Raw genomic sequence first — 25,086 nt, 5'->3', positions numbered from 1 at the left:
AAGATCGTAGATGAGGCCATGCATCACAAACCGTGATGTATCGTTGCTTCATTGTTGATGAAGCGACCTTGAATGTAGCTCCTTGAAAACCTCACCACCTGAATCTTCCATTTACATATTACTCTCATCATGAGCCAAAAAAACTTCAGCCATCTATCATGAAACAAGCTCCTCTTCATCAAATTCATAATCCATAGGGAGACGTGAGCAAGATACAAAGCATTTCTTCAAACATGGAGTAAGATAATGATAGCATAATCTAAGGGCTGGCAATGGGAAAATGCCATCTCCGTCGTCTGAGTATAAATTCCATATATCGCTATTGAGCACATCTTCCCAGTCACTCAAGTCATATTTGCCACCTAATAGGCCACCAATAGCTTTTGCTGACAAAGGTAAGCCGTAGCATTTAATCACCAGCTTCTTGCCAATTTCCATCAAGGATTGATGATTGCTGAAATCTATTGTTCCTAGGGATTTTTCGGCAAGTATACAGAGATAATCTTCATCTGACAGATATTCCAGTGGATAAATTGAAGTAGTCGCCATCATTGTTGCAACATTCATACTGCGAGTAGTGATAACAACCTTGCTACCCGCCCAGTGCACAAGATTCAAATGGACGGCTGAGGTCCTCCAATGATTATAATTGTCATTCCACGGGTCATCTAAAACGAGCAAAAATTTCTTTCCGGAAAATTGTTTCTTCAATTTCCCTTGGAGCAAATTCAAGTCATTATCATCCACAGGCTGATCAGTAGCAATGGACTCTAGGACTGATTTCATTACCTTTAAGATATCAAAATCTTCAGCGACACAAGGCCACGCTTGCAGATCAAAATGATCTTGCACGTTCGTCGAACGTCGTAATAGACATGCTGAGCAAGAGTTGTCTTGCCCACCCCCGGCATCCCTACAATGGGAACAGCAGAGAATCCATTCTTAGATCTGTTGTGAAATTAACCCTTTAATTACTAGATTAATCACACCCCAAGACCTAACTCAGACTCAAAGACTCAAGAATCAAACTTAAGCTAACCAAGAACTACGATCAGATCAAAGAACACGGCCCAAAGAAACAAGAACACACAAGAACTTAAGTGGTTCAGCACCTTTGAGGGTGCCTACATCCACTGGAGAAAACAACTCAAGGAGCAACTTTATTAAGCTTCAAGGTTACAGAGATGATAATACACAATACGGAGATCACTCACAAAGCTTAACTCTCACTATGGCTGCCTTATCACTCTCACCTTGATCCAACAAGATTACACCAGAACCAGCTTGTATATATATCAGTTGGGCAGGCGTAACAGATCCAGAATTTTCCCTCCAAATCCAACAGCCTTAACCAACCTGTCACGAGCTCCTCACGCACCACTTTAATGCCTTCCTTAAACGACTGCTAGCAATGCCGTTTAAGCTTAAAACAGGCGTGCATTAGTCACGTGAGATTTAATGGTCTTGTACGATATTGTCAAATTGTCAGTTCTGGAATCTCGTTCAACTGAAATGACATGTCACTCATCTTCAAAACTTAAACACTTATGTCATCCCTCAACAACGATTCAACAATATTCTCGTGGTCTGTTCCCCTGCCATACAATTTGGCCTTACTCACCAAATAGGTTCTGGGTAGCCTTTGTCTGACTTTATAAGACTTCCCACCTGAATTTTCATGCAGTCTAGCAGTGGTCTCTGTTATTTCAGACATCATGCAATGCAGTAAAACTTGTGTAGCAACTGGGAATTAGTTTCCCAATTTAGTTGTAATGGCTGCCTAGCTGGTTCTTCAAGCCACAACTTTCAGTTTTTCAATGCGAATTCCTCGGAAGCCAACTTTTTGAACTGTTTCTCAACGGACGCCTTTAGCATCGCCTCTCCAATGACATGTCGACATTTCTTTGTAATGGAAAATGAGAAAATAAACAATGGGGCACTTGAATGATCAAGTCTAGTTTGTGATATTCAAGCAAGCAAGACAGGAATATTTTCAATGTCGGTCTCTATCACAGAGCCTCTCTTACTCACCCCTGCCAATAAACCCCATCTATCTCAACCTACGGTCATGTAAATCTTAATGTAGTCGAGGTGAGTTCACTAGTAGACTGCATATCATTTTTCTTTATTTTTTTTATTCCTGTCATAACCGTTTTTTTTTTTTTTAAGGTTCCAACTAATTGTTAGTCACATCCGGAGGGAAATGATACAAGATGGAGATGTTTTAAATAATAATAACATACAGTGATAGATGCTTAGGTTATATGAGTCCATTTTTAATAAGGAATTCTTTACTTTAACATGATAAGAATCAAGTTAAAAGATAAAAAAATATAAATTTTTTAATATACTATAAAATCAAAATGAAACACTACAATGGAGCATTGGAGTGTATGTTTTTCATGTTTTTTTTTTTAATTTATCTCCTATTAGAAAATTACTATACATATATAAAGGGGTGAAACTTAGGAGAAATCGAGGTGGGTTGTGTCCCGGTAAAAAATTGAGGAAAAAAATTAATAGGTAAATATTTTACTAAATTACAATAGAAATTAAAAAATATTCCTAAACTAATTAGCATTTACCAAATTATCATGATATAACTACTTTTAGTTCTTTATATCCTAACTCCGATGATAAATAGTCCAATCACACACAATATTGAACCTCTAAGTTCCTACACATTTATTATAATTCTGTTACAAATTATCTTTATTTAGGTTCGAGTTTAAGTTTAGTTTAATTGGTTACTTTTATTGAAGATGAATAAACTTATTGAAAGATGAACATATTTATAGATATATATCTTTGAATTATTTTGTCTTTCATGATGTTAATACATTGCCATTTATAGTAAAGTTTATCTTAATCTTTTACTATATACACGCGGGCACAAGGCCCCCCTAACCACAGTTTTCAACTTCCACCCTATATATATATATATATATATAAGAAACTTCATCTAATTTTGTCACCAATAGTCTTCAACGATATTTCTATGCTTAATATAATATAATACATACATACATATATATATATATATATTAGAAGAACTTCATCACAAAAAGTTGGAAAGGGACAATAATTATTTTTTTACAAGAGTTAGTAAACCTATTCATTTTTTTTTTTTGTGTGTGTGATGATTTCAATAAAAGTATTTTTAAATTATTCATTCAAGTTATTACCAATAATTTTTTAGTTAGTTTATGAATTACGTTGTAATTATCCATGAACTTCAACAAAACTTGAAAGTAATGATAAAAGACATCGATGCTGAATTTTCTTATACTCGTTTTTGAGTGTGTTTTCAAATTTCAACAATCCTATGTTCTTTTTGTGCACAGGTGCTCAGGCGCATAGAATTTTGTTCGAACATCCGCGGCTATTCTTAACTCCATAAAGAAAGAAAATGATGTTACCATTTGAATAATTCAGCTATACTATTCACCTTGCTAATAGTCTTCGATAATATTTTCATTCTTAACATATTAGAAGAAAATTTCATCACGAAAGGTTGGAAAGTTAAAATAATGAATTTTTTTCTCAAGAGTTGGTAATACCATTAATTTTTTAATGTGATGATTTCAGTTATAGTATTTTCAATTTATTTACCAATAATTTCATTTTTGGATTATGAGATCCGCTGCACTTACCATTTGAATAATTCGGCTATACTTTTTTGTTAATACCAACTATTATATAATACAGAAACCAAACAACTTTAGACTTGGAATTTATAAATGGGTTAATTGTGTTTGGGGTGACTAATTAATATTTTAGGGCACGTTACTTAGGCTCCCTTAGAGTGTGTATATTAGTTTGTTTGGTGCTGTGGCTTCCATGAATAAGGAGCTTTAATTATGACATAAACATCGACTATATTTATGCGATATAAATTTTGATAAAACAAAAAAAGTAATATAAGTTTTTCATCGAACAATGATAGCATATATAATATCACCTTAATTTCTCGTCAACAATTACCAGTAGTTTACTAAATACTTACACAAACGATACAGCTAGAGCTACTAGACAAAATACCAAATGTACGTAAGATCTAATGTTCTCCTTCACTCAGCTCACTTCATAGAACAAATCTCTAGATGTTTAAATCCCTCTAATTGCTGCTAGGATTAAAGAAAATCTTCACCTCAAGTACATTTGGTCACCAGCCTCTAAATCCCTTGTTTCCTGTTTGTTGCTCAGCAATATTCCCTTCAATGGATAATTGATTATGAGTGATCAAAAACTCATTTACCATTTATGGTGATGTCAACTGCCCAATTGTCCGTCCTCTTATCCTTTTTGCACCTTTCTGCCCTTCTTTGCAAATCGTATTATAATCTCTGTCTACACTAACTGAGGTAAATTACACTACAGTTGAGTAGAACTAAATTATCCAAAATTCAAGACCATCAGTTTCCTTTTTAATCAAAAAAGATAATGACTTTCATTTTATCTGCTCTTGACATCGCACAATTTACAACTATTTTTATCTTAAAATTTATATAAAAAATTTAACAAAACAAAAAATAATTGAGGAAAGGAAACAAGTGAACCACATCTATGTAGGAGTTCTAGCTCTACAGTATTTGTTAAACACTTACAATTATAACTTGAAAGTTAAGGTTATTTTATCGTATAATTGTTTGATGAGAAATTATGTTAGCTTTCCAATTCCATCCCCTATATAAGTTTGACTTCTCCATACCACCTTGGCTATGAAGGGGTTTTTAATTTGAACAAGCCCCATTTGCCCCTAAGTACCAAATTTCTACCCCATTGCATACATATGCCCCGAAGAAAGAGGAAAAAGTACAAAATACTATCTATCTACATTTCCTCACCTCACCATTTCAAACACTTTCTCACACCTCACAATTCTTCCTCTCTCACAGTTTTCTCTCCTCTCATCATTTCATCTCTTACCTCCAACACATTATCAAGTGGATTATCAAGTGGTGGATAAGGTACGTTTGAATTTTAAACATTTTATGTACTTAGAATTTTATTTGATTTCATTACAAGTATATTTGCTTAAAATTTATGAGTTTGTAATAGTAGATTATTCATTTTAGTGCTTGCACAAACAAGCACACACACTTGCATAAAATATAAGGATTTAAGACCAAAATATTCAACTTAAGTTTTGGATGATTGAAAAATGATTTCGGGAAGAAGTCGAGTACGAAGTTGGGTAGATCGAGTATTTAGTTGAGCAAGTAGTGAAGGAAAAGAGTTGATTAAGTCGACTATATAGTTGAGTAGGAAGATGATTACTTATTGATACAAATGAAGTCTAGGATTACCGGACTTCCATGAAAACGTTCGAATTTTTTAGAGGACTTAATTGGTCATCGTACAATTGAAGTCAAATATACTCAACTCATTACCCAACTTCTATGAAAGAAGTCAAAAAAAATTTAGGGGACTTAATTGGTTATGATTCAGTTGAGGTCGAGTATACCCAACTCATCACTAGACTTCCATGAAAGAAATCGAGAATTTTTCAGGGACTTAATTGGTCGTGGTTCAACTGAAGTTGAGTATACTCAACTCTGACCTCATTAAAGAAGTTGAGAATTTTTCAGGAGACTTAATTGATCATGGTTCAATTAAGATCGAATTTACTCCACTCGTTATCCGACTTTATTAAAGAAGTAAAAAAAAAAATCTAGGGATTTAGTCATCGTGGTTCAATTGAGGTTGAGTATCCTCAAGTCGTTACCCAACTTACATGAAAGAAGTCAAGAATTATTTAGAAAACTTAATTGGTTGTGGTTCAATTACTCGATTTGTTACATGACTTAATTGAGGATATTTTCGTACTCTTTTCCTGATTTTTTTAATTGTATATGTGTAAAATTTAAGAGTAATAATTTAAGGGGTGAGACTATTTGAACCTACTAAACTACTCACTAAAGCCATTTACTAAATAAACCCACATTTAAATTTTAAAATTTTAAATTTTACTCAATGAACTTACTTAAATACCCAATATACCCTCATTAAACCCATTTTATTTTATAATAATACCGTTTTTACTTATTAAACCCATTAAATTGATTTATAAACCCTTAACAAATGTTTATTTATTTTTTTCCATTATACTGAAGATTTTCTTTATGAATATGATTCTAAAAAAATAGTTACAGCACATATTCATCTTTCTTCTTTTTTTTTTTCAAAAAGAAATTTATTATAGCACAATTAGTAACTACTAAACCTTTTTTATCATATTTTACACCATTCAACAATGTCTGACCCTTCTATTATAAAAAAAAAAAAAAAACAATGTCTCAACCTTTGATTCATGATGTAAATTATACAAATTCTTCATGGAGGCAACAAACAAAGAATATCTATCATTGCTTCTGCAGTAATCACCAACATAAAAAAGAATTGCTTTATGGCAAAAATAAGAATCGCTTTATCGCCGTCTACAACACTATTTATCTTCTTTTTTTTTAATTACTCCTGTTGTCATACTCTAGTTTTTAGAAAATTCGAAAAAGATCAATGTTGCTGATTATTGCTTAAAATGTGTAAAGACAATCTCTTCAACGGAATGTCACATACTTTAAATTTCCATTCATTCAAGATCCCTTAGGCTCTGAAAAAGGGATGTCAAAGGCAAAGATATTGGCTTCTTCAGAGTCATGTAGGCTTTCTTGTAATTTGGCCAAGCAACCAAGAGGCCCTCTCTTTTTTCCTTCTTCCCCTGCATATTCAGTGTCCTTACCTTCTCAATTTCGAGACCATACAATGACTTTAGAACTTGCTTGATCTAAATCTTTGAAGCAGGGGGCATGGTTTTGAAAGCAATTTCTTTGGTATTTTCAAATGAAGACGGGATGAGAAGCTTCAAAGGGAAATCGATAAGGATGTTTTCATGGTTCTTCATCGATCAAATACCTCGTTTGGTTGTCAAGAAATTATATGAGTGGCAATTTCTTTGGTATTTTCAAATAAATATTTCGCTGCAACTTTTGATGGCGACAGGAGATGAAGTGCATAGAAGTTGTTTAGAGAAGTTTTTCAACAACACTACTTGTCATTGATTGTTGGCCACTGTTAAGCGCAAACAAAGATGTAACCACCAATTTTATTATCCTAAATCTAATCACATGAGCCTAATTAACAAAAATATGTGGTTTCCAAGAAAAATTACACCTCTAGTTTATTAGGATTTGAGGAAAATATAATTAGAGTTTAACAAAATTATGGTGAATGTAAAGGCGAGTTTAAAAAGTAAAAATTCTGTTTTTTCTTTTTCCTTTTTATTATATTTTAATGTCCATAATTGTAATTTAATTTAAGGTATTTTAATAAAAAAATTATTTTTAAAAGTAAATTTAATGAGTAGTTTGGTGGGTTCAAATAGCCCCACCCTAATTTAATGAATATTTTGGATATTTTAAGGGGAATAGGTATATCCCACACAATTTCCCCGCCATGAAGTGCCAATATTGTTCTCCATCCTTTCTACATATATATCTTTTCCAGATAAATATTTGCAGAAGTGAGGTGGGGAGGCCCTCCTAAAATATACTTAAGCTTCGAACAATCAGGCGTTTCAGATTTGAAAGTTGGAAATCACCAGTTCAGCCAGAGAGGAAGGAATCCTCGTTCCTTTCTCCTCTACTGGATATGAACCCCACATCCTCACATACTCTGCGGATTACAAGTCGTCTGAGATAGCCGAATCTGTGCAATCCCACTCGAACAGTGCTTTGCGAATCTCCAGATCCTGAAGCTCGAGTGAATCAAAGTTGGCAGAGAAAGCCATCCTCCGGGGAAACATGCCAATATTAGATTTTCCAGTGCTAAATGTTCAAGAGAGGTCAGATTGTGCAAGCCGTTGGGCAAAGCCTCTAGTTTCTCACAACTTATACGCCGTTCCTCCTTTGGGGAAAGACAAAAAGATGATCACACTACCAAATTGTTTACTCTTGAAGATGGTGGAGCTTATGCACTCACCAGGTAAACCTTTATGATTTTCACAGCTCCAAAATATAATTCTTTCAAGAGATATGTTAACCACAAGGTGCCGAAGTGTGGCAGGCAACTCGGTTTCTGAAAAATGAGGATGTGATAGATGGACAATATACATACATACAAGGCAATAGTAGTTACAAAATATTAGTAATCCACTTTTGTAATAGCATGTCTCAAATTTGTGATAGAACACCTAGTATTTGAAAACTTACCTTCTATTTACATCGGATCAAAACAAACTTAATCTTCTCAGCTGGGATTGCCGCTACGATAGAGGAGAAATCTAGTTAAATTATGAGGGGGAAAAAAATGAAAATCCCCATTACACAGTGAATAACTCCATCAGCGCACAAGGTAAGATGACGACACTATCACCATCACGAGGGACCTCGGGCTGTGTATATATATATATATATATGGGTGTGTGTGTGTGTGTGCATGTATTATACATTCAAAAATGGGGACTGCTACAACATTAATTACCGGATCTCATACAGTTGCACTACTAGTTACAATCTGGAGTTACAGATGGAGTGGACGATTGGTTGTTAGTCTCGCCACCGGAAGTACATATCTTGATATATGAACGTGCCGTTTCTAACATCAGCTCAACTTCTTTCTTGTACTGGCATAGAACAAAAGAATTCATTGCTTACTAAATTCATTCATATTTCAAAAATTATGGAGTTCATTTTTCATTGTAATAAAACAAAGATTAAAAGGAAAATTGTACAATCAGAGTACCAACCTTGTTAACAGCACCTGTCTTGATTTTGAATTGTATGACACACCATTTCTTAAAATGGGCACCTGCAGATACTGCAGAAACAGTAAATTCCAAGCACTAGAATTAAAAAAGAAAAGCAAGGTTGGAGTTGCTCAATATTTTGACCCACAGGTTCAATGCAATGCAACAGTAAGATTTAACACCTTCGGCATTAATATACATGCTTCTGTATCCTCACAGGATGCCATGACAATTCTTGATGCAAGCTTGTTTCAACCATTATTAGGGCATGAAAAATCATCTCAGCAATGGGAAAAGATGGTCAAAGAGATGAACATCAAACCAAAACTTACCCACTTTAATATCAATAGTAGAGGAATTTTCAGCAATGGTCTCCAAATGCCATCGACCATGAATCTGATACAGCAGAACAATTACATTGCATTAACAAAGTGGAATATTTCTCTTACAGGTTACAACCCTCTAAGCAAGGAAATAAAACCAGAAAGTACGTTATTCTAAAATATTTTGGAAAATGCTGGTTCACCTATCTTAGCACAGAAACAAAGTAATGATGACCATACAAATTTTAAATATATCAGACGTTCTACTTATTTATTTTTTGAACATAATAAAATAAAACGAAATAACTTGTCTTGTTTAATTGAATTAACATTGACACCTAATAAGAAATGTGAACCAAAAGTATGATGTCCAAATAGAAACATATTTCATACCTCAAAGTAAGACCCGAATGGAACGTCATGTGCCTGTTGGACTGTCTCAAAAACCTAAAAGAAAAAACATGTTTAATCGAAAATTTACAAGAAAAAATCATTGAAGTCAGTTTTTAACAAGCAAGGTACCATTTGAAGATAATAAGACAGAAATAATAACAGAGAATTTTTTTAAACTATTAGATAATAAATAAGAAAAAAAATTGCAAGCACATTATCAATGTTGCCAAATTTAAGGCAATGAGAGAGATAGCCTTACAAATATTTTCTTATCTGGTGATAAAACTGCATGCTGAGACTCCGTCATGGCTGTGTCACGCGGATAGATGGGACTCTTACAGAGAGATCTAAATGCGACCTCTCTTACTTGACCATCGTATTCATCTGCAGCATGCCACTGTCCCATCTGGATAGAGCAAGAGATAGTAAGCAAATATTTCTATATCAACCAACCAACATTCAGACTACAGAAATAAAATCTTCTTCTAAGATGGAAAAGCACATGGAAATGGAAGGATAAGTGAACCATATGGATAATCATCAGAAACAAAACTGCTTAGCAGGACCCTTATCAACCCCCAAACCCAAACAGAAGCTCTATTTGGATGGACAAGAGCAGTCCTTTTGAGGCAATATTTGCCCATTCAACAAGAAATTGGGCCAATATAATCGTCTCAACTTCACAAGTAATGCATACAGTGTACACAGGATAATTAGAGACAACAGAAGCAATACTCAGTGCTAACCAAACAAATTTCCAAGTGCTACATCAGAAAATACATAATGTTGTTTCCTCCATAATTTGGTTTTCGAGGAACCATTGTCCTGGACATCATGGAGAGCACTGCCAGCTCAGCATTAGTCCTAATGCCTCTTATAAGCCTTAACTCTAGAATGTGCAAATCCTAACTGCAAACGATATACAAGAAAAATGGGAAATATCCTTTCCAAACAATCAAAAACCAGAATTTAATAATCTTCTTTTCTATAATTTAACGTATGTTTTAATTATCCTTCTCATTCCAATGGCTGCAACGCCTAAACCAGGTATGCAACATATAAACTTCCATGTCCAATTTAGGTACTTATAATCAGCACCATGTTTAAGGTACTTTTTCATCCTTCAAAGATTTAGCTCATAATCCTTTTTAACATATCAACATGGATATTCCTTAAATCATAAATGCATTACCATGAGAAGCTCTTTTGTTCTTTTTCTTTATGGCAAAGAAAACTACATTGATAAAATATAGAGAATACAAAAGGAAGAAATAATTTTCTAGGGTCTATGATTTCAAAAAATGGACTTGGACTTACAACAAGATTAGAATCCTTTCTAGCTGCGCGATACTCATTTGTGAACTTAGAATCATCACTAAACAATAAAGTAAAGAACTGTTCCGCTGTGCACGGGAAAACATCCTGCAAAATACATTAATGCATTCTATAATGGTAATAACACAACTATAAAATTCATAGACCATGAAAGAACAAAAAAGATGATGCATACATTGTATATACCAACAAGAACCTCTTCTTTGATAAATGGTTGAAGCTTTTCAGGTTTGGTGACTGTTTCTTCCACAATCTTAGCCTGCCTTCTACTACCTCCAATGGAGCTACTATGTGCACGCAACGCTGATTCTGCCTTCTCCTATACAGCAGCAAGCAGATCGAATTAACTTTTTTCTTCAATAAATCATACAATTCAGAGAAAAAGTTCAGCAAAATACATATCCAAGATCTGATCCAAATCCCGTTTCAAACGGATTAGATGTATCTTGTCAGGACATATGCCCAAAGTAAGTGTAGCAGCTCGGATATCAAAAGTTTCAGCAAAACTGAAAAAACTATCAACTCCAACAAGAAAGACAACCATCAATGCCTGACACAACAGGATAGAAAATTCCTTCAATGTTAGTAACAGCACTTAAAGAGACTGGCTTTAACTTCTAAAATAGAACACAATGGTTGAACTTTGGCCTTTCTATTAGGGTGTTCACGGATTGGATTTTGTGGATTGGACATCAATCCATATCTGATCCACAATTTTGCAGATTATAAATTTTTAATCCAATCTAATCCACAGATTGGTGAAATTCAATCAAAATCCAATCCAAACGTTTGCGGATCAGATGTGGAATTGGCCCAATCCATATCCAATCTACAATTTTGTGGATTGGTTTGTGGGCTAAAAATTTTTAATCATGTCCTATCCACAAACTAATTAAATAAAAAATTAATACAAAAATGATTTTACTACCAATCAAAATTCAAAATTAAATAAGATTTAAATTAATTAATTGTTTAAATAAAGTTAGAAAATACATTTAGAGTTTCAAAATATAACACACCAAAAAGAAAAAAATCTCATTTGTTTAAATCAGTACATGAAAATTAACTACTTAGGAAGCTATTTTTATTTATTTAATTATTTTTATTTTATTTTATTATCAGATAAGACATAATATGGTGTTAATGTAACTAAATTTTGATTTATGTATTTATTAGTAAGTATAATGTCATATTTATAAGTTTAATTTTTTATTAAATAAATATTTTTTATTTTTCGCGGATTCGCGGATTTTTACAGATTCACAAAAATAAATCCATATTCAATCCACCGATTGCGGGTTTTCAAATTTTCAATCCAATCCAATCCACGAATTGGACTTTTACGGATCGGATTTCTGTGGATCAGACGGATTGAGCAGATTGGATTGGATTCTGAACACCTCTACTTTCTATGGCGATAATTAAATGTGGGCATCTTAAAAATGTGTGGACAAAGCCATGACTACTTAGCAGTTTAGATTAATTAATAGTTGTGCTCATACTATGTACGTTTTTTTTTTTTAATATGTATGTTTTATTCTCAACAAAAGATTTGTTAGTGAATGAACTCCAGTAAAGGAGTACATCCTGCCACATGAGAAGTGTGTGAGATGTTTTAGTAGCAGCAATAGAGAAAAAGAGACATATAGACAACAGAGAGGAAATATAATATCTACATTGTTTCTGTATTATATCACTAATAAACCGGAAGTATTGTATTACTAATAAACCAGTATAAGAGTCCTATTTTGCTAAATCAAGAACTCAGAAAGACAGCTCATTGATGATAAGACTCTTAGTAAATACCAGACAATAAAACCCCATGCATTCATATTTTAACTTCAACAAGTTGGAAAGAACTATGTGAATCTACTTATTTCCATAGTCATTATGGAGTTCAGTACCACTTGGAGATTTGTGTCAGAACTCTTTACAATTTTAAACAATGACCATTTTATCCATACGGTTGATAACCAAGATTAGAGTTGTAAAGGTAAATAATGATAAAAGTTACAGACACAATGATTCATGAAGCAATAGGAACGAACCTTCTTCTCAGCCTCTAACATTGTATGATAGTTCTTTGCAGTACGTTGCAATTGTCTCAAGGCATGATTCCTGTTCCAAAATGATGCAAATTTATATCTGACCCTACCTGAAAATGAAAGATAAAGGCCAAAAAGAAACCTCAACAACTCAGATCAAACTGAAAATGCATCCAAATCACACTTGATGTTCCACTATTCTAAAAAAACACATTCAATAACCTAAACAGAACACAAAAGTAATAATAAAACCCATCAAGGAAAGCCAATACACTGGATATTAGTTCGTACAATAATTAGATGTTTTAAATGGAAGTCCATATTCAAATATATTACAATGCACTCCAGTCATCATAGAAGTGCATGATTTTCAACAAACAAGAAATTGACCTAGTGTTTTACTCCGACATGACATTTGAAACACAACCATAACAGTAACCTTAAAAAGGGCATTTTTCAGAGAATACTCCATAAATTTCTAAAGTGAGAGCTGGTGTATTTAAATGTAACTTTTCATTTAAATCGAAATATCAATCTGCACATCAGACTCAGAATTTTTTTTACAGAGCAACCACTGAAGCCCTAAGGGAAAGCAATGAAAAATAATTATTCAGAGGCAGCATTATGTAATGCTAGCATATCAAGCAAGGATAGTTCGAACTTAAGAAGAGTGAAACAGTTTACAAACTTGCATCAGGACACACAAATACCACACCACAATTATTGAAATCAAACACATTCTTATACAAACAAAACTAATTAAAAAAGGAAGTAACAGGAAAGTTAGCTAAATTCATAATTAGGGTGAACCTTACATGCAATCAAGATTCTAACTGAGTGGGGCACTTTTTCAGAATCTTCATGCACTCAAGTCTACTAAGTGAATCCTATGACATGATTCATTACTATTTGCAAGCTGAAATAAAACATGTTAAAAATCAGGGCAAAGTTTGCAATTGAAATTACTCCCACAAAAGTAAAGCTTCGTCAACACATCTGATAAAGCACCTATAATCCACTCCAGTTTGAACAAGCACTTCAAAGTCAAAAGGGAAAGAACCATTAAAATGGAGAAGTTTCAATAAATATAACTCCAGATGTAGCATAAGACACTTTGAATTGACGATAAACAAGCTAAATATCTACATGTCATAAAAACAATATTTAACCATGAATCTGCAATAACAAATACCCTTACTCTGCTATGTAACAATATATTTTACCAACAATCAACAGTTTTTCTAACAAAATATCTTTCTCCCTTGCAAAATACAAAACCTGAATATATCAATTTCAAACTTGAGACCAACCGGTCCAGTGGATCAAAATTGACAGTATATCCTTTATATACTTTGAAAATGAACTCTGTAAACCTCTAATGTGCCTGTATGGTAGGTAACACACTACAAGAATCATACAATTCTTAGAATAATTTCATTATAAGAATTGAATGAAAGAAATAAAGAAATGAATAGATAAAATGAAGATTATCTATCCATCGTTTAAATCACTCCTCGAATTTGACAAAGTTGAAAAGTGTCTAATTTATCCTCTATGTCTAATTTTCTCCTCTATCTTTGATATTCGGTAAACATTCTTACTGACGCTAGCATTTCCAAACTCTTTTTTTTTTATAAGAAACTGTATGTTATATTAATGATGAAGAATCATTACAAGGAGTGGACCAGCTGTCCGCTGAGGAAGCAGAAAAATGAAAAACAATTCTGTGCTATGCAAAATATGTCAAACATAGATGCTACACTAGCATCTCCAAACTCCTCACAGAAAGGAACTATAATCTCCCCACACTTGTGACTGCAATGGTGTTATTCCATCTTTTAGCGAAAACTACCAAACAGAAATTTGTCAAACATAGAGTTGATACACATCAATCACAGGATGAAGATGCTTATTTGCTATGAATAACCAACCAAATTAAGGCATCATCCACCCAAAAAAAAAAAAAAAAAGCAATTCCAATACACAGAAGTGACATCATAAAAGTAGATCTATATTTCAGATTATAACACACATATACATCAACCAAATCAGCACTCAAAAGCTTGCAAATATTTTATCACTAGCATGCTGACTCAATTGAAAAAATGCTGAGAATCAAAAGTGCAAGCCCAAAGCATGATTCTCTGCCAGATACGGAAAATTTTGAAGGAAAACAAAGAAAGAAAAAATGTATATACAAACCTTTTAAGCATTGTCAAAAAAAGAAATTGCTACTCACCATCTGGACTTCCCAAAGGAGGTACACCATGCCCACCAGCACCCATCCGGAGAATAATTGTTATAGCAGGATTAATGAATGCATGCTGGCTCCTCTGTATCTACATAAAGAAACTTTGTATATAAGCACTTCATATCATTTATCACACCGTAGGCAGTAGGCACTGGATAAAAAATATTTTCTATTAGATATCTTCAAAAGAAAAAGTATTGAAAGAAATTACCTCATCAATATCTCCAATTGGTATAATCACCTGCCAAAAGCAAACAAAACGCCATTAAAACATGCAACTACCAATCAATTAGTAAGATTCTTCATGGGCATGCCGTAAATACTATCAGAATATTCTTAAGAGAAAAAAACAGTTAAAAATAACTTAGCAAATGGTTAAAGAAATACCAACTAACCTTCATCTGCCTTGAAAAGGCATTAGAATGGAAGCATATGTGCCATGCAGAGACATACATACGGCCGTGATACAAGAATGACCTCTCAATTACACAAGAGTAACTTAATTCCACAAACTGTAAGCAGAATAACTAAATTAAGGATTCATTCATATCCATAATCCAAGGGTTTTAAATGCTAAAGCTGAGTAGGTAAATAATTCTACCAAGTCATGACTGCTGTGCAACTGACCTCATCTGGAAGGAGATTAAATATTGTTTGCAGAGGCCCTGGTTTTTGATGCACCACCGTTGGCCCTTGTTTATCCAAAGAAGCCCTTCTTCGAGCATTGGCTCCTGCATATCCATTCATTACCCTGCCAGTGGATAATACTCTGTCATACTTTTGAGAGCAATTACAATGATAACAACAGAAGTTCACCAAATTTTGCAGTGAATAGGTAATCAAGTCATTCTGTATCATACAGATTTAAAAGGGAAAACAATGTAACATAATCTTATTTATCGTGTATAAGAAGTTGATAAATAAATAAACAAATTTTAAGATAGGTCAATTAAAAGTTTGCTATCAGTACAGAATAATATTGAACAAAGTACAAACAAACCACATTTTCAACTATAAATACAGAAATATCTCTCCCTCTCCTGAAAAACTCCAGATTGCCCCTTGTAGATAGGGTCCAAGATACAACAGAAATGTCCAGAACTTGAAACCAAGTCCAGACACAATATCTGAAATTGAACATTGTCACTGCCTGCCCAGATACTTTTAGGGAAAAAAAAAACATAAATACAGAAGATTAAGAAAAAAAAAAGTTGACAAAAAACCACATTCTCAACTACAAATGCAGAAATCTCTCTCCCTCTCCCAAAAACTCAAGATGACCTTGTAGATAGGATGCAAGAGATAACAGAAATGTCCACAACTTGACCCCAAGGTCAGACACAATATCAGAAATAGAACAATGCTATTGCCTGCTCAGATAATTATAGGAAAAGACACAGATACACAGGATCTAAGACATAGGAAAAGTTCGAGAAACCATACAAAGAACCATCTTTATCCTTTTTCAACACTCCTTTACTCTTTATCCTTTTTAAAAACCCCTTTATACACTTTCTAATTCTAACCAATCATCCCAGACACTCCTTTACTCTTTCCAATGCTAAAACACCAAAATAGCAACCATCAAGAAAATATTCAAAACACTGTTTTCTGTACAGGGTGAAGCAAGAGATCACCCAATGAAAATATTCTTGAAAACATTTCTTAAAACGAGTTATAAAATTATTGACCAACCCTAACATTGAAAAGATTAAAGAAAATTATAATTCCAGAATTCCTCATGGTAGAAGTTCTAGCAGAGATTAATTAAAGAAGAAAAAAAAACTGTCTACACGGTGACAGGGCAATGTTTTAGTGTAGGGGTCTAAATATTGTATACAGATGAAAACAGTACAAACAAAAGCAAAAAAGGACCAAAAAAAATGAACCAAAAGATACCTGGAAGCATTTACAGGCAGTTTAATTGTTTTAATATGTAGACACACCTGATAAAATGGTATTTTCGTTGGTTATTACATAAAATGAGGAAAACTGAAAACGACAACAAAGTAATGAAAATAGTAAAATAACATTACACAATTTACAAAAGAGGACTACCTGCCCAGACGGGCTATCTAAAGTATACCACACTGCACCAGTTTGGCCTTCACTTTCAACTGTTACAATCACTGAACCAAGAACAGTACTTTTCCAAATTATATCCCAATCATAAATTGTAACAATAATCTGTCAGGGCAGTAGAGAAAGCTATTAGTATATAGAATGAAACAACCAAAAATTAAAAAAAAAAATCCATAAAACATCTCATTGGCTCACTACGTAAGAGTATAAATTCACAGGATCTCTCGCTACACATCAGATTTTCTATTTTAGGAAAAAATTGAGAATTATACATTGATTGAAGAAAGAAACCAAATACAAAAGTGAACCTGTTGTCCACAAAGAAAATCAAAAGGAAAAAATAAAAGGGCAGCGAAATAATCCATACAAAACCTATCCAACCACCCCTACAACATCACACCATATCAGTATATCATTCATAACTACAATAGTCAGCGCCAAGTCACTATGAAAAAGTTGATTTTAATCACAAATCAACTGCACAAAAAGAGACACGCTGATATAACAATTATGGACCATCAAGGAAATATAAATATTATAAAAGGAAGAGATTTCTTTCACCAGTTACTTCAAATACCGTTTAAACAAAATGGGTTAGGTCCAAGGATTTGATCAATGCATCAGGTAACGGAACAAACTCATTTTGGGCACTAAATGACAATAAACAAAACAATTTAAATATTTTGTACGTGTCTTAAGAGAAACAAAGAACTGCCAATAGTATTTATGAGATTAGACCACAAGTGCATGCATAAATTCTCAAAGAACAAAACTTTTACTTATTGGCCAAGCTTTTACATGCGAGGCATAAACCGAGGGCTATGCAGTCAGCTCAGAATCATGCTGTCTCTTAGTGGCATTTGATAAATTGTACTATTATACATTAAACATCTTTACCAGAACTAGACTCACGACATTGATCTCCATCATTCAGCAACTGAAAACACCAAGTCAATCAATAATTAACCTAAACAAGAAACAGTAACAAAAATGGCGAATCATAACAGGAACCTGAACAGGAAGCTCATCAACAGAAAAATTAAACTCCTCTCCCCACATTGGATATCTGGAACCAGGGACCATTGAACTGCACCAACAACACAAGCAGAAATTTTATAACTGCAGGCACAATAAAGTTAGAACTATACAGTACAAAACTAACCAAACATTTACCACAAGAAAATAAAAGGACATTTACTAAAGTGTGAAAGTATTTTACCATTTAAAACTTAAATAAATTAGTTGCAATTCCCGATTTTGATCAACTAACAAATTCTTTTTAATATTCAACTGTCCCATCCCTTTTTTAAAATCACATAATAGCACACAATTCATATTCATGCACTCCACTAATAAATGAACCTTTTGCCCACATTCATTTCTAAAGATGCAAACAGATCAAGTATAACATCAAGCAGGAAGTTTCATTCTCAAGTAACTTGAGGAGCTTATATTAAGCATGCATAATAAAATAAAACACAGAAGCCTAGCCATATACCTTCATTAAATCTTCAGGATCAAGCTACCCAACTTTCAGTCTAAATGGTACCACAATTTCTCAAAACCCTCAGTGTACAGTTATACTCCCTCATGTTCTAAAATAATAATTAAATATAAATGCAAATTGGTGATAGCACCGTAATCTAACAATAATAACCTGAGGAACTGAAAGATCCAATCGTGAGAGCAATTCAATGAATCAGTGGGAAATAATCACATATTAAGAAAAATGTGAACAAGCAGATGATAGATCAAATAACCTGAATCGTTTTTCTGAACCACATGTAATGATGGCATATGGATCTGATGTGCCATTTAAGTTTGCCCCAATAAGATTCTTAGCTGCCAACAATTCCAACTGAAAAACAGGGCAAACATAATCTTGCTGTCAAACCAAAGGAGATTCCATAACATTGGTCAAGACATAACATTTAATCCTATGAAAACTTGCAGATGATTGAATTCGTTTACAGCTCAACAGATACCAGATTAAAGCATAAACAAGATCAAAAAGAAAAGATACCTTAATTAAATATGCAGAATTGGTTTGAGGGTCTCCTTTAAACTGGACCATCTACAAAATAAGTAAAGAACTGCATGTCAAAGATGTGGAAAATTACTGCATGAAACAAGTGCCACGCAGAATAGCCTATTACAGCAAACTAGAATTCCAATCTTCATGTTAAAGGACAATGTAAAACTCAACAGCTTCAGCAATGTGGTCTTGACTTACAAAACCAAGAAAAATAACACACTGCATTGAAGAAGATGATTGTAAAGCCTCAAACTTAAAATTCTTCGCGTGCAAGAAGAACAGAAATACTGTTATCTGCTTGCTAACGAATATCTTGAGAATTGTCCTTCATTCTCTTTCTATAAAACGTGAAGCACAGTATTTCATAGTCTTGTAATAAGTATGGTCTAAACTAAGACAAACAAATATACTTGACCAATTTAGTTATGATTTTGGTCCCAAATTACAAAATTCGTAATACACAGAAATCAATAACTTTCCCTTCCCTGTGTTTTTTGGCAACCAAAAACCAAAATATATTATTAAACATGAAAGAAAATTGTAACTTTTCATGCATCAATCACATTACACAGCATGGAAATTATAAAGATAGGAATCAAACAAATAATGAATAATCAAAGCTCAAACAGAAAAAAATTCCCTAATTGTAGTGAATTAGACACCAATCACATACAAGATCACACAGGTATTACATAAAATTAAAAATACAATTCGTATTTGGGTAAATATCACCGACTACCTATACATTACAACTTTATAAAATTCAACCCTGATGTTTTAAAATTCATTAGATATATCCCTTGAAAGAAAGGAAATTTATCACAAGCCTCCCTCCAATTTCTAAAGTGAAACAAGCCTTAGTGTATGTTTGCAGCTGTTATGTTTATGCTTAACTTTGAAAGCACAGTGGCATATGAGTTTGGTAATATCCAGATTTACTTGACAGATAATATTTATCAACCACTAACCTATCAAAGCCCTAGACGGTGTATTCTTTTTTCGTAAACCTTTTTTGAATTTCATAAACCTAAATTAAACCAAAACTAAATGATAACAGAAGCAAAATCCACTAAAGAATTTTTCACAAAGAATAATGAGATGATTTGTATCAATCTCCGGACCATTGTAATGTATATGCACATATAAAAATAAATCAAATAATGTTCCCTTTCTTGATTTATTCTGCAAAGATCAAACTTCCCCCAACTTTCATTCATAGTTGGGAGCTATAATAACATACTAGATCAGTGACCCTCAAAAAAAAATAAAGAGGAAGAAACTTTCTCAATTTATTTTCCTTCAAAAAAGCACTATCAATCGTATAAAATATCAAACAAACAGAGGACAGCCGCTATCCAAAACGAATTGATAACCACCACGTTACTGATACAAAGATCTAAGCTCTATGAAAATTTAACACTTTGGCATCGAAGATGTCAAGAAAATATCGGGTATTCTAGAAAAGAAATAGAATAGCATTTCATAATTAACTTACATATAAGAAAAAATAAATAATTTTTAAATAAACTGAATTTATTACAATTTTCCTATTCCATAAAATAAAGTAGAAAAAATGAAATGTCTTTGCACCTTGAGTCCAAAAAATATATCCAAACCAAAATTAAATTGTACTTGACAATTACTGATTCCAACCAACAGCAACTTTCGGATAAAAAGCCAGTACCTCAAACCCCAAACATGCTCCTAGAATTGTCAAGAATCTTCCTTGCAGAGGAGGTTATTAATTAATGGAACATTCATAAGTCTCTATTAACAAATAATCAAAGACTCCTTTTCATTATTCTACCCAATTGCCTAATCATATACAAGCATCAAATTCACCTCAATTTTTTTTGGCCCATTTTCATCAATCTTTCAACACTCAGACAAAGCTAATCACTCGAAAAAAGTTAAAACTTCAAATATTCTCATCATTTATATCAAAACTCAGCAGCGTCAAAACGATTAAAAGTAAACAGAAAAAAAAGGTGAAAAAATAAAATTTCTTTGACCTTGTCTTTATCATCAATAGCACTAATTGAAGAACTCTCAACAAGCTGCGATCGGTCAACGCCGAAATCTCCGGTTTTAGAAAAGAAAAACCAATAGGAGGCGATCACGCACAGCGACGCAGCCACCGTCACTTGAATCTCCCACCACGATGGTACCAGAATCTCCATTGCCGTTTCAATCATCATGTCTGTCGTTTTGGATCTTCTCTTTCTCTTTCTCTTCGTCTACCTCTAACTCCAACTCGACCTGCTCTCTTATTTGGACCTTCTCTTTCTCTTTCTCTTCGTCTACCTCTTAACTCCAACTCGACCTCCTCTCTTCCTTTTAAATTTAGTATGATACAACGAAGACGTGAAAGGAAAAATAGACAAGTCAATTAAAAAAATCATTATTGATTGTCATACGTCAAAAAAAAAATGATAATATGTTGTCTTACCTTGATTATGACATATTTGAGAGTACTAGGATTTTCAGCGGAGCAGGCTAAGTTACAGATTCTGTAATGCTTAACCAGCTACCAGACAAAAGCATTTGCTCCCTTTTTTTTCCATAAGCAGGACACCTGTGGTGCATGTATTGATTCTGTAATATATGTTACAGAATCTGTAACCTCCATTTTCAGCAATTTAACATTTTAAATTAGCTAAGTAACACTTTATTAAATAAAAATAGACAATAATTTCTTCAGACAAACATAATTTCTTTAATTATTGAAAATGTATGCCCACACAATCTACAAAACCATTAAAGATAAACTTCAAAGAGTTTTCGTATTAGAAGAAGTTTTGTTCATCATTTGAAAAGTCATACAAAATAGGTAGTAAAAACATATAAATAAGAAAATAAAAAAAAAACATATAAATAAGAGCAGGTGTCTTGCTATATTACGGAAATAAAAAATTTTTAATTTAGAATTTTAAAGTACAGAAAAATCTAAAAAAAATTAAAACTATACATTTTTAGAATTTAATTTTATAATTCTATTAAATCCTAAAATTTTAAAATTTTGGCACAATTTTCCAAATTTTAAATTCAATACCAAAAATCTACTAATTAAATCTACTAATTGCGGATAACCGCAAAGTAATCAAATTTTTTTTTTTTTGAACTGATTAAGCATCAGGTTACTGTATTACACAGAGATATATATAACTGCTATGACAGCAGGTCATTACACTGATATTTACAATCAGATATATATACATGGGACTTACATTATTACATTTTTAGTCTATAAAGCACATGTCCAGCCAAATATCCCTCACGGAGGAGGGATGTCTCTACTCCACTCGCATTTCGCAAGGGAGAAAGACGTTATAAGTAGTCTCCACACAATTATATTTAATTGAAGGAGGTTGAGTCCGTGGGGACTCGAACCATTGCCCTCATAGTCATATTTAACTTTGAGGGTAATGGTTCGCCACTGGGCTACAAGCCCAAGTGGCACAAAGTAATCAAAATTGATTGGACAAGAAACGTATTCTAAAATCGCCAAGTGTAGCAGGAACAATTGGATAGAAACCAGCCCATTTGTTAAGATTTGTTTGGTGAACGTGTAATGTCAAACATTTATTAAAGATAGGTTATATATATACACAGTTGATACAAATAAAATTTAAGGAAGATATTACACACTATGAATTTGATTTATTTGATGAGTTTGAATAACGAAAATGTACAAAGAAAATGATTTAAAAAAAATTGGTGACGTAAATGCTATGCAGGCACCATATCATGCTCATAGTCCAATTAAGGTACATTTGATTGTTAATAATTAAGTAAATACAAATAGATCTATGTATGTATTTAATAGATGGTTACGACTTAAACTTGTGAGTGTTGAAAAAGAAAAAAAGTATGTTTATACAAGATTTTTTAGATAATACTACTAAAAATTTATAGAATATTTTATAAACCATCTTTCGCAAAGAAGAATCTTATTTTTTATTTAAAAAAAATTATGAGTTTTTAAATTAATTGTACACCTTTTACAAAGGCCTCCTAGACATCATTTGGATTTAATTGTATATTGAAGGCTAGTTTAGTAATGTTATAATTTTTAAAATAATTTTTGTTAGTCATTTTGTATAAATAATCAACTATAAAGAGAATCAGTTAAATATTTAGTAATATTTATTTTTGAAAGTACTATGAGTTATAAAAACAATCGCATGTATTTGGTAAATTTTACTGCTAAACTACTATAAGAATATAAATGACTGAAATTAATATGATAATGAATAAAATTTATTTATATGTTTATAAACTTGTATATATACTATTTTTTATTATGTATATATAACAATTGATAATTAAAATAACCATTTTTAAGATGATTTTGAAAAGCCAAAAGCAAATTTTTAAAAAAATGCACTAACTACTAAAATTAATTTTTAATTTTTTAAAATCACTTTTAGGTCTTCTAAAATAATTCATTTTTCACAAATATGCTTACAGAGTCCTAAAATGTTGTTTTATCCTTACTCCCATATTTATTTGCATTTTTCTTTTAAAGCCTTAGACATCATTTCATTTTTAAATCATTTCAACAAGTTAAAGAGTAATTCTTACAATAGGTTGGCCGCCATATAGTTTTTATTTAATGCACATTTATCCACATCTGTTCGATTTTTGAATCAAAATCCAACACTCATTTTTATGTCATTTTTTTAAGAAGAAAAGATTCATTAACTAACAAAATTGAGAATACAAGCAATGTCAGTTGGGAAGGACTCCACCCAGACATTAGATACTCCACTCCTAGTGGCATATTTAGCAAGCTTATGAGTTGCCTCATTACTAGGTCTATGGACATGCTAGAAAATAGAATTCTGGGAAATCAACACTCATATTTTATTGTTAACAGGTCTGCTGCCTCATGAGAATCTGTCTCAATAATAACCGACGCCAAATTTGCCTATTTGACCACCTGAAGCCCCCATTCTAAAGATGACCAATGGGCTGGATGACACGTGGCACGATACGAGCACGTTTCGGTAGGGCACGCGGTACAGCACGACACGCATGTGGGCCGGACCGGGCTTAAAATTTTTCACACGCGAGCCTTAAAAGCACGGCATGATTAGAGATGGACTAAATACGACACGATAAAAAAACTCGTAATAAGCACGTTTTATTTTTTAATGAAAGTAAACTTAAAATTTTATGATTTTACAAATAACTTGAAATCGAATTTTTTAAATTCATTTAATTCTTAGTTTAAAAAAATAGTATAATTGATTTATATTTATAATTTATTAAATAAATAACTGATATCATGATTTTAATGAATAAAATTATAAATATCATGATTTTATAAATATGTATTAATATTATTGTGAAATATGATTTATAACTCTATATAAGTTCAAGTTAACAATTAAGTTAACCCTTAAAAAAAATTATTATTATTGTTGTTGTTAAGTATTAAAAAAATTCTAATATTATAAGGTCAAACTTAGTAATTAATATTATATTTTCTTACTATTATTAGTTTATTATTATTAAATATAGACTTGAGTTTTGAATTTTCGATTCTATTAAATTTGAATAAAGGTATAGACCTAAGAAAAGTACATAAACTTGAAACACGTACGTCAATAGTTTAATATGCGCTCTTAAAAAATTAAAAAAAAAAGAAGAAAAAAGCTTATTGAGTTTTTTTTTCTTAGGCACGGCACGGCACGGCACGACACAAATAGGCACGGCACGTGTGTTGGGCCGAGCCTAAGCAAAAAAATTTAGGCACGACACGGCACGGCACAGCACAGCACAGCACACATAGTGGGCATGACACGACACGGGCATGAGCATGCATGAGCCTTACTTTGGTGCCGGCCCGGCCCATTGGCCATCTCTACCCC

The 25,086-nt window shown here is 32.7% G+C and overlaps 1 protein-coding gene across 6 annotated transcripts in view; it reads right to left on the bottom strand.

The window, feature by feature from the left end:
• Nucleotides 1–21,824, bottom strand: part of LOC102622835 (BAG-associated GRAM protein 1) — a 70,171-nt gene extending 48,347 nt beyond the window's left edge. For 3 of the 6 annotated variants that reach the window (XM_052437210.1, XM_052437222.1, XM_052437224.1), the window contains exons 1-17: nt 21,660–21,823; nt 21,223–21,544; nt 19,199–19,249; nt 18,936–19,033; nt 18,187–18,262; nt 17,152–17,280; nt 16,993–17,039; nt 15,721–15,844; nt 15,489–15,605; nt 15,305–15,334; nt 15,082–15,181; nt 12,846–12,952; nt 10,973–11,116; nt 10,780–10,884; nt 9,722–9,868; nt 9,463–9,516; nt 9,079–9,142 (exon numbers count right to left, since the gene is read on the bottom strand). In XM_052437210.1, coding sequence (XP_052293170.1) covers nt 9,079–9,142; nt 9,463–9,516; nt 9,722–9,868; nt 10,780–10,884; nt 10,973–11,116; nt 12,846–12,952; nt 15,082–15,181; nt 15,305–15,334; nt 15,489–15,605; nt 15,721–15,844; nt 16,993–17,039; nt 17,152–17,280; nt 18,187–18,262; nt 18,936–19,033; nt 19,199–19,249; nt 21,223–21,408 — 1,579 coding nt within the window. In that variant the 5' untranslated portion in view covers nt 21,409–21,544; nt 21,660–21,823. Of the gene's footprint in view, nt 1–8,073; nt 8,624–8,746; nt 8,818–9,078; nt 9,143–9,462; nt 9,517–9,721; nt 9,869–10,779; nt 10,885–10,972; nt 11,117–12,845; nt 12,953–15,081; nt 15,182–15,304; nt 15,335–15,488; nt 15,606–15,720; nt 15,845–16,992; nt 17,040–17,151; nt 17,281–18,186; nt 18,263–18,935; nt 19,034–19,198; nt 19,250–21,222; nt 21,545–21,659 lie in introns of those variants that run through there. The other 3 variants (XM_006493991.4, XM_006493994.4, XM_052437217.1) reach the window with 3 other exon arrangements.
• Between the last annotated feature and the right edge of the window lie 3,262 nt (nt 21,825–25,086).

This window comes from Citrus sinensis, chromosome 3, assembly GCF_022201045.2.
Source record: "Citrus sinensis cultivar Valencia sweet orange chromosome 3, DVS_A1.0, whole genome shotgun sequence".
NCBI lineage: Eukaryota > Viridiplantae > Streptophyta > Magnoliopsida > Sapindales > Rutaceae > Citrus > Citrus sinensis.
This window is presented reverse-complemented; position numbering and strand designations above follow the sequence as displayed.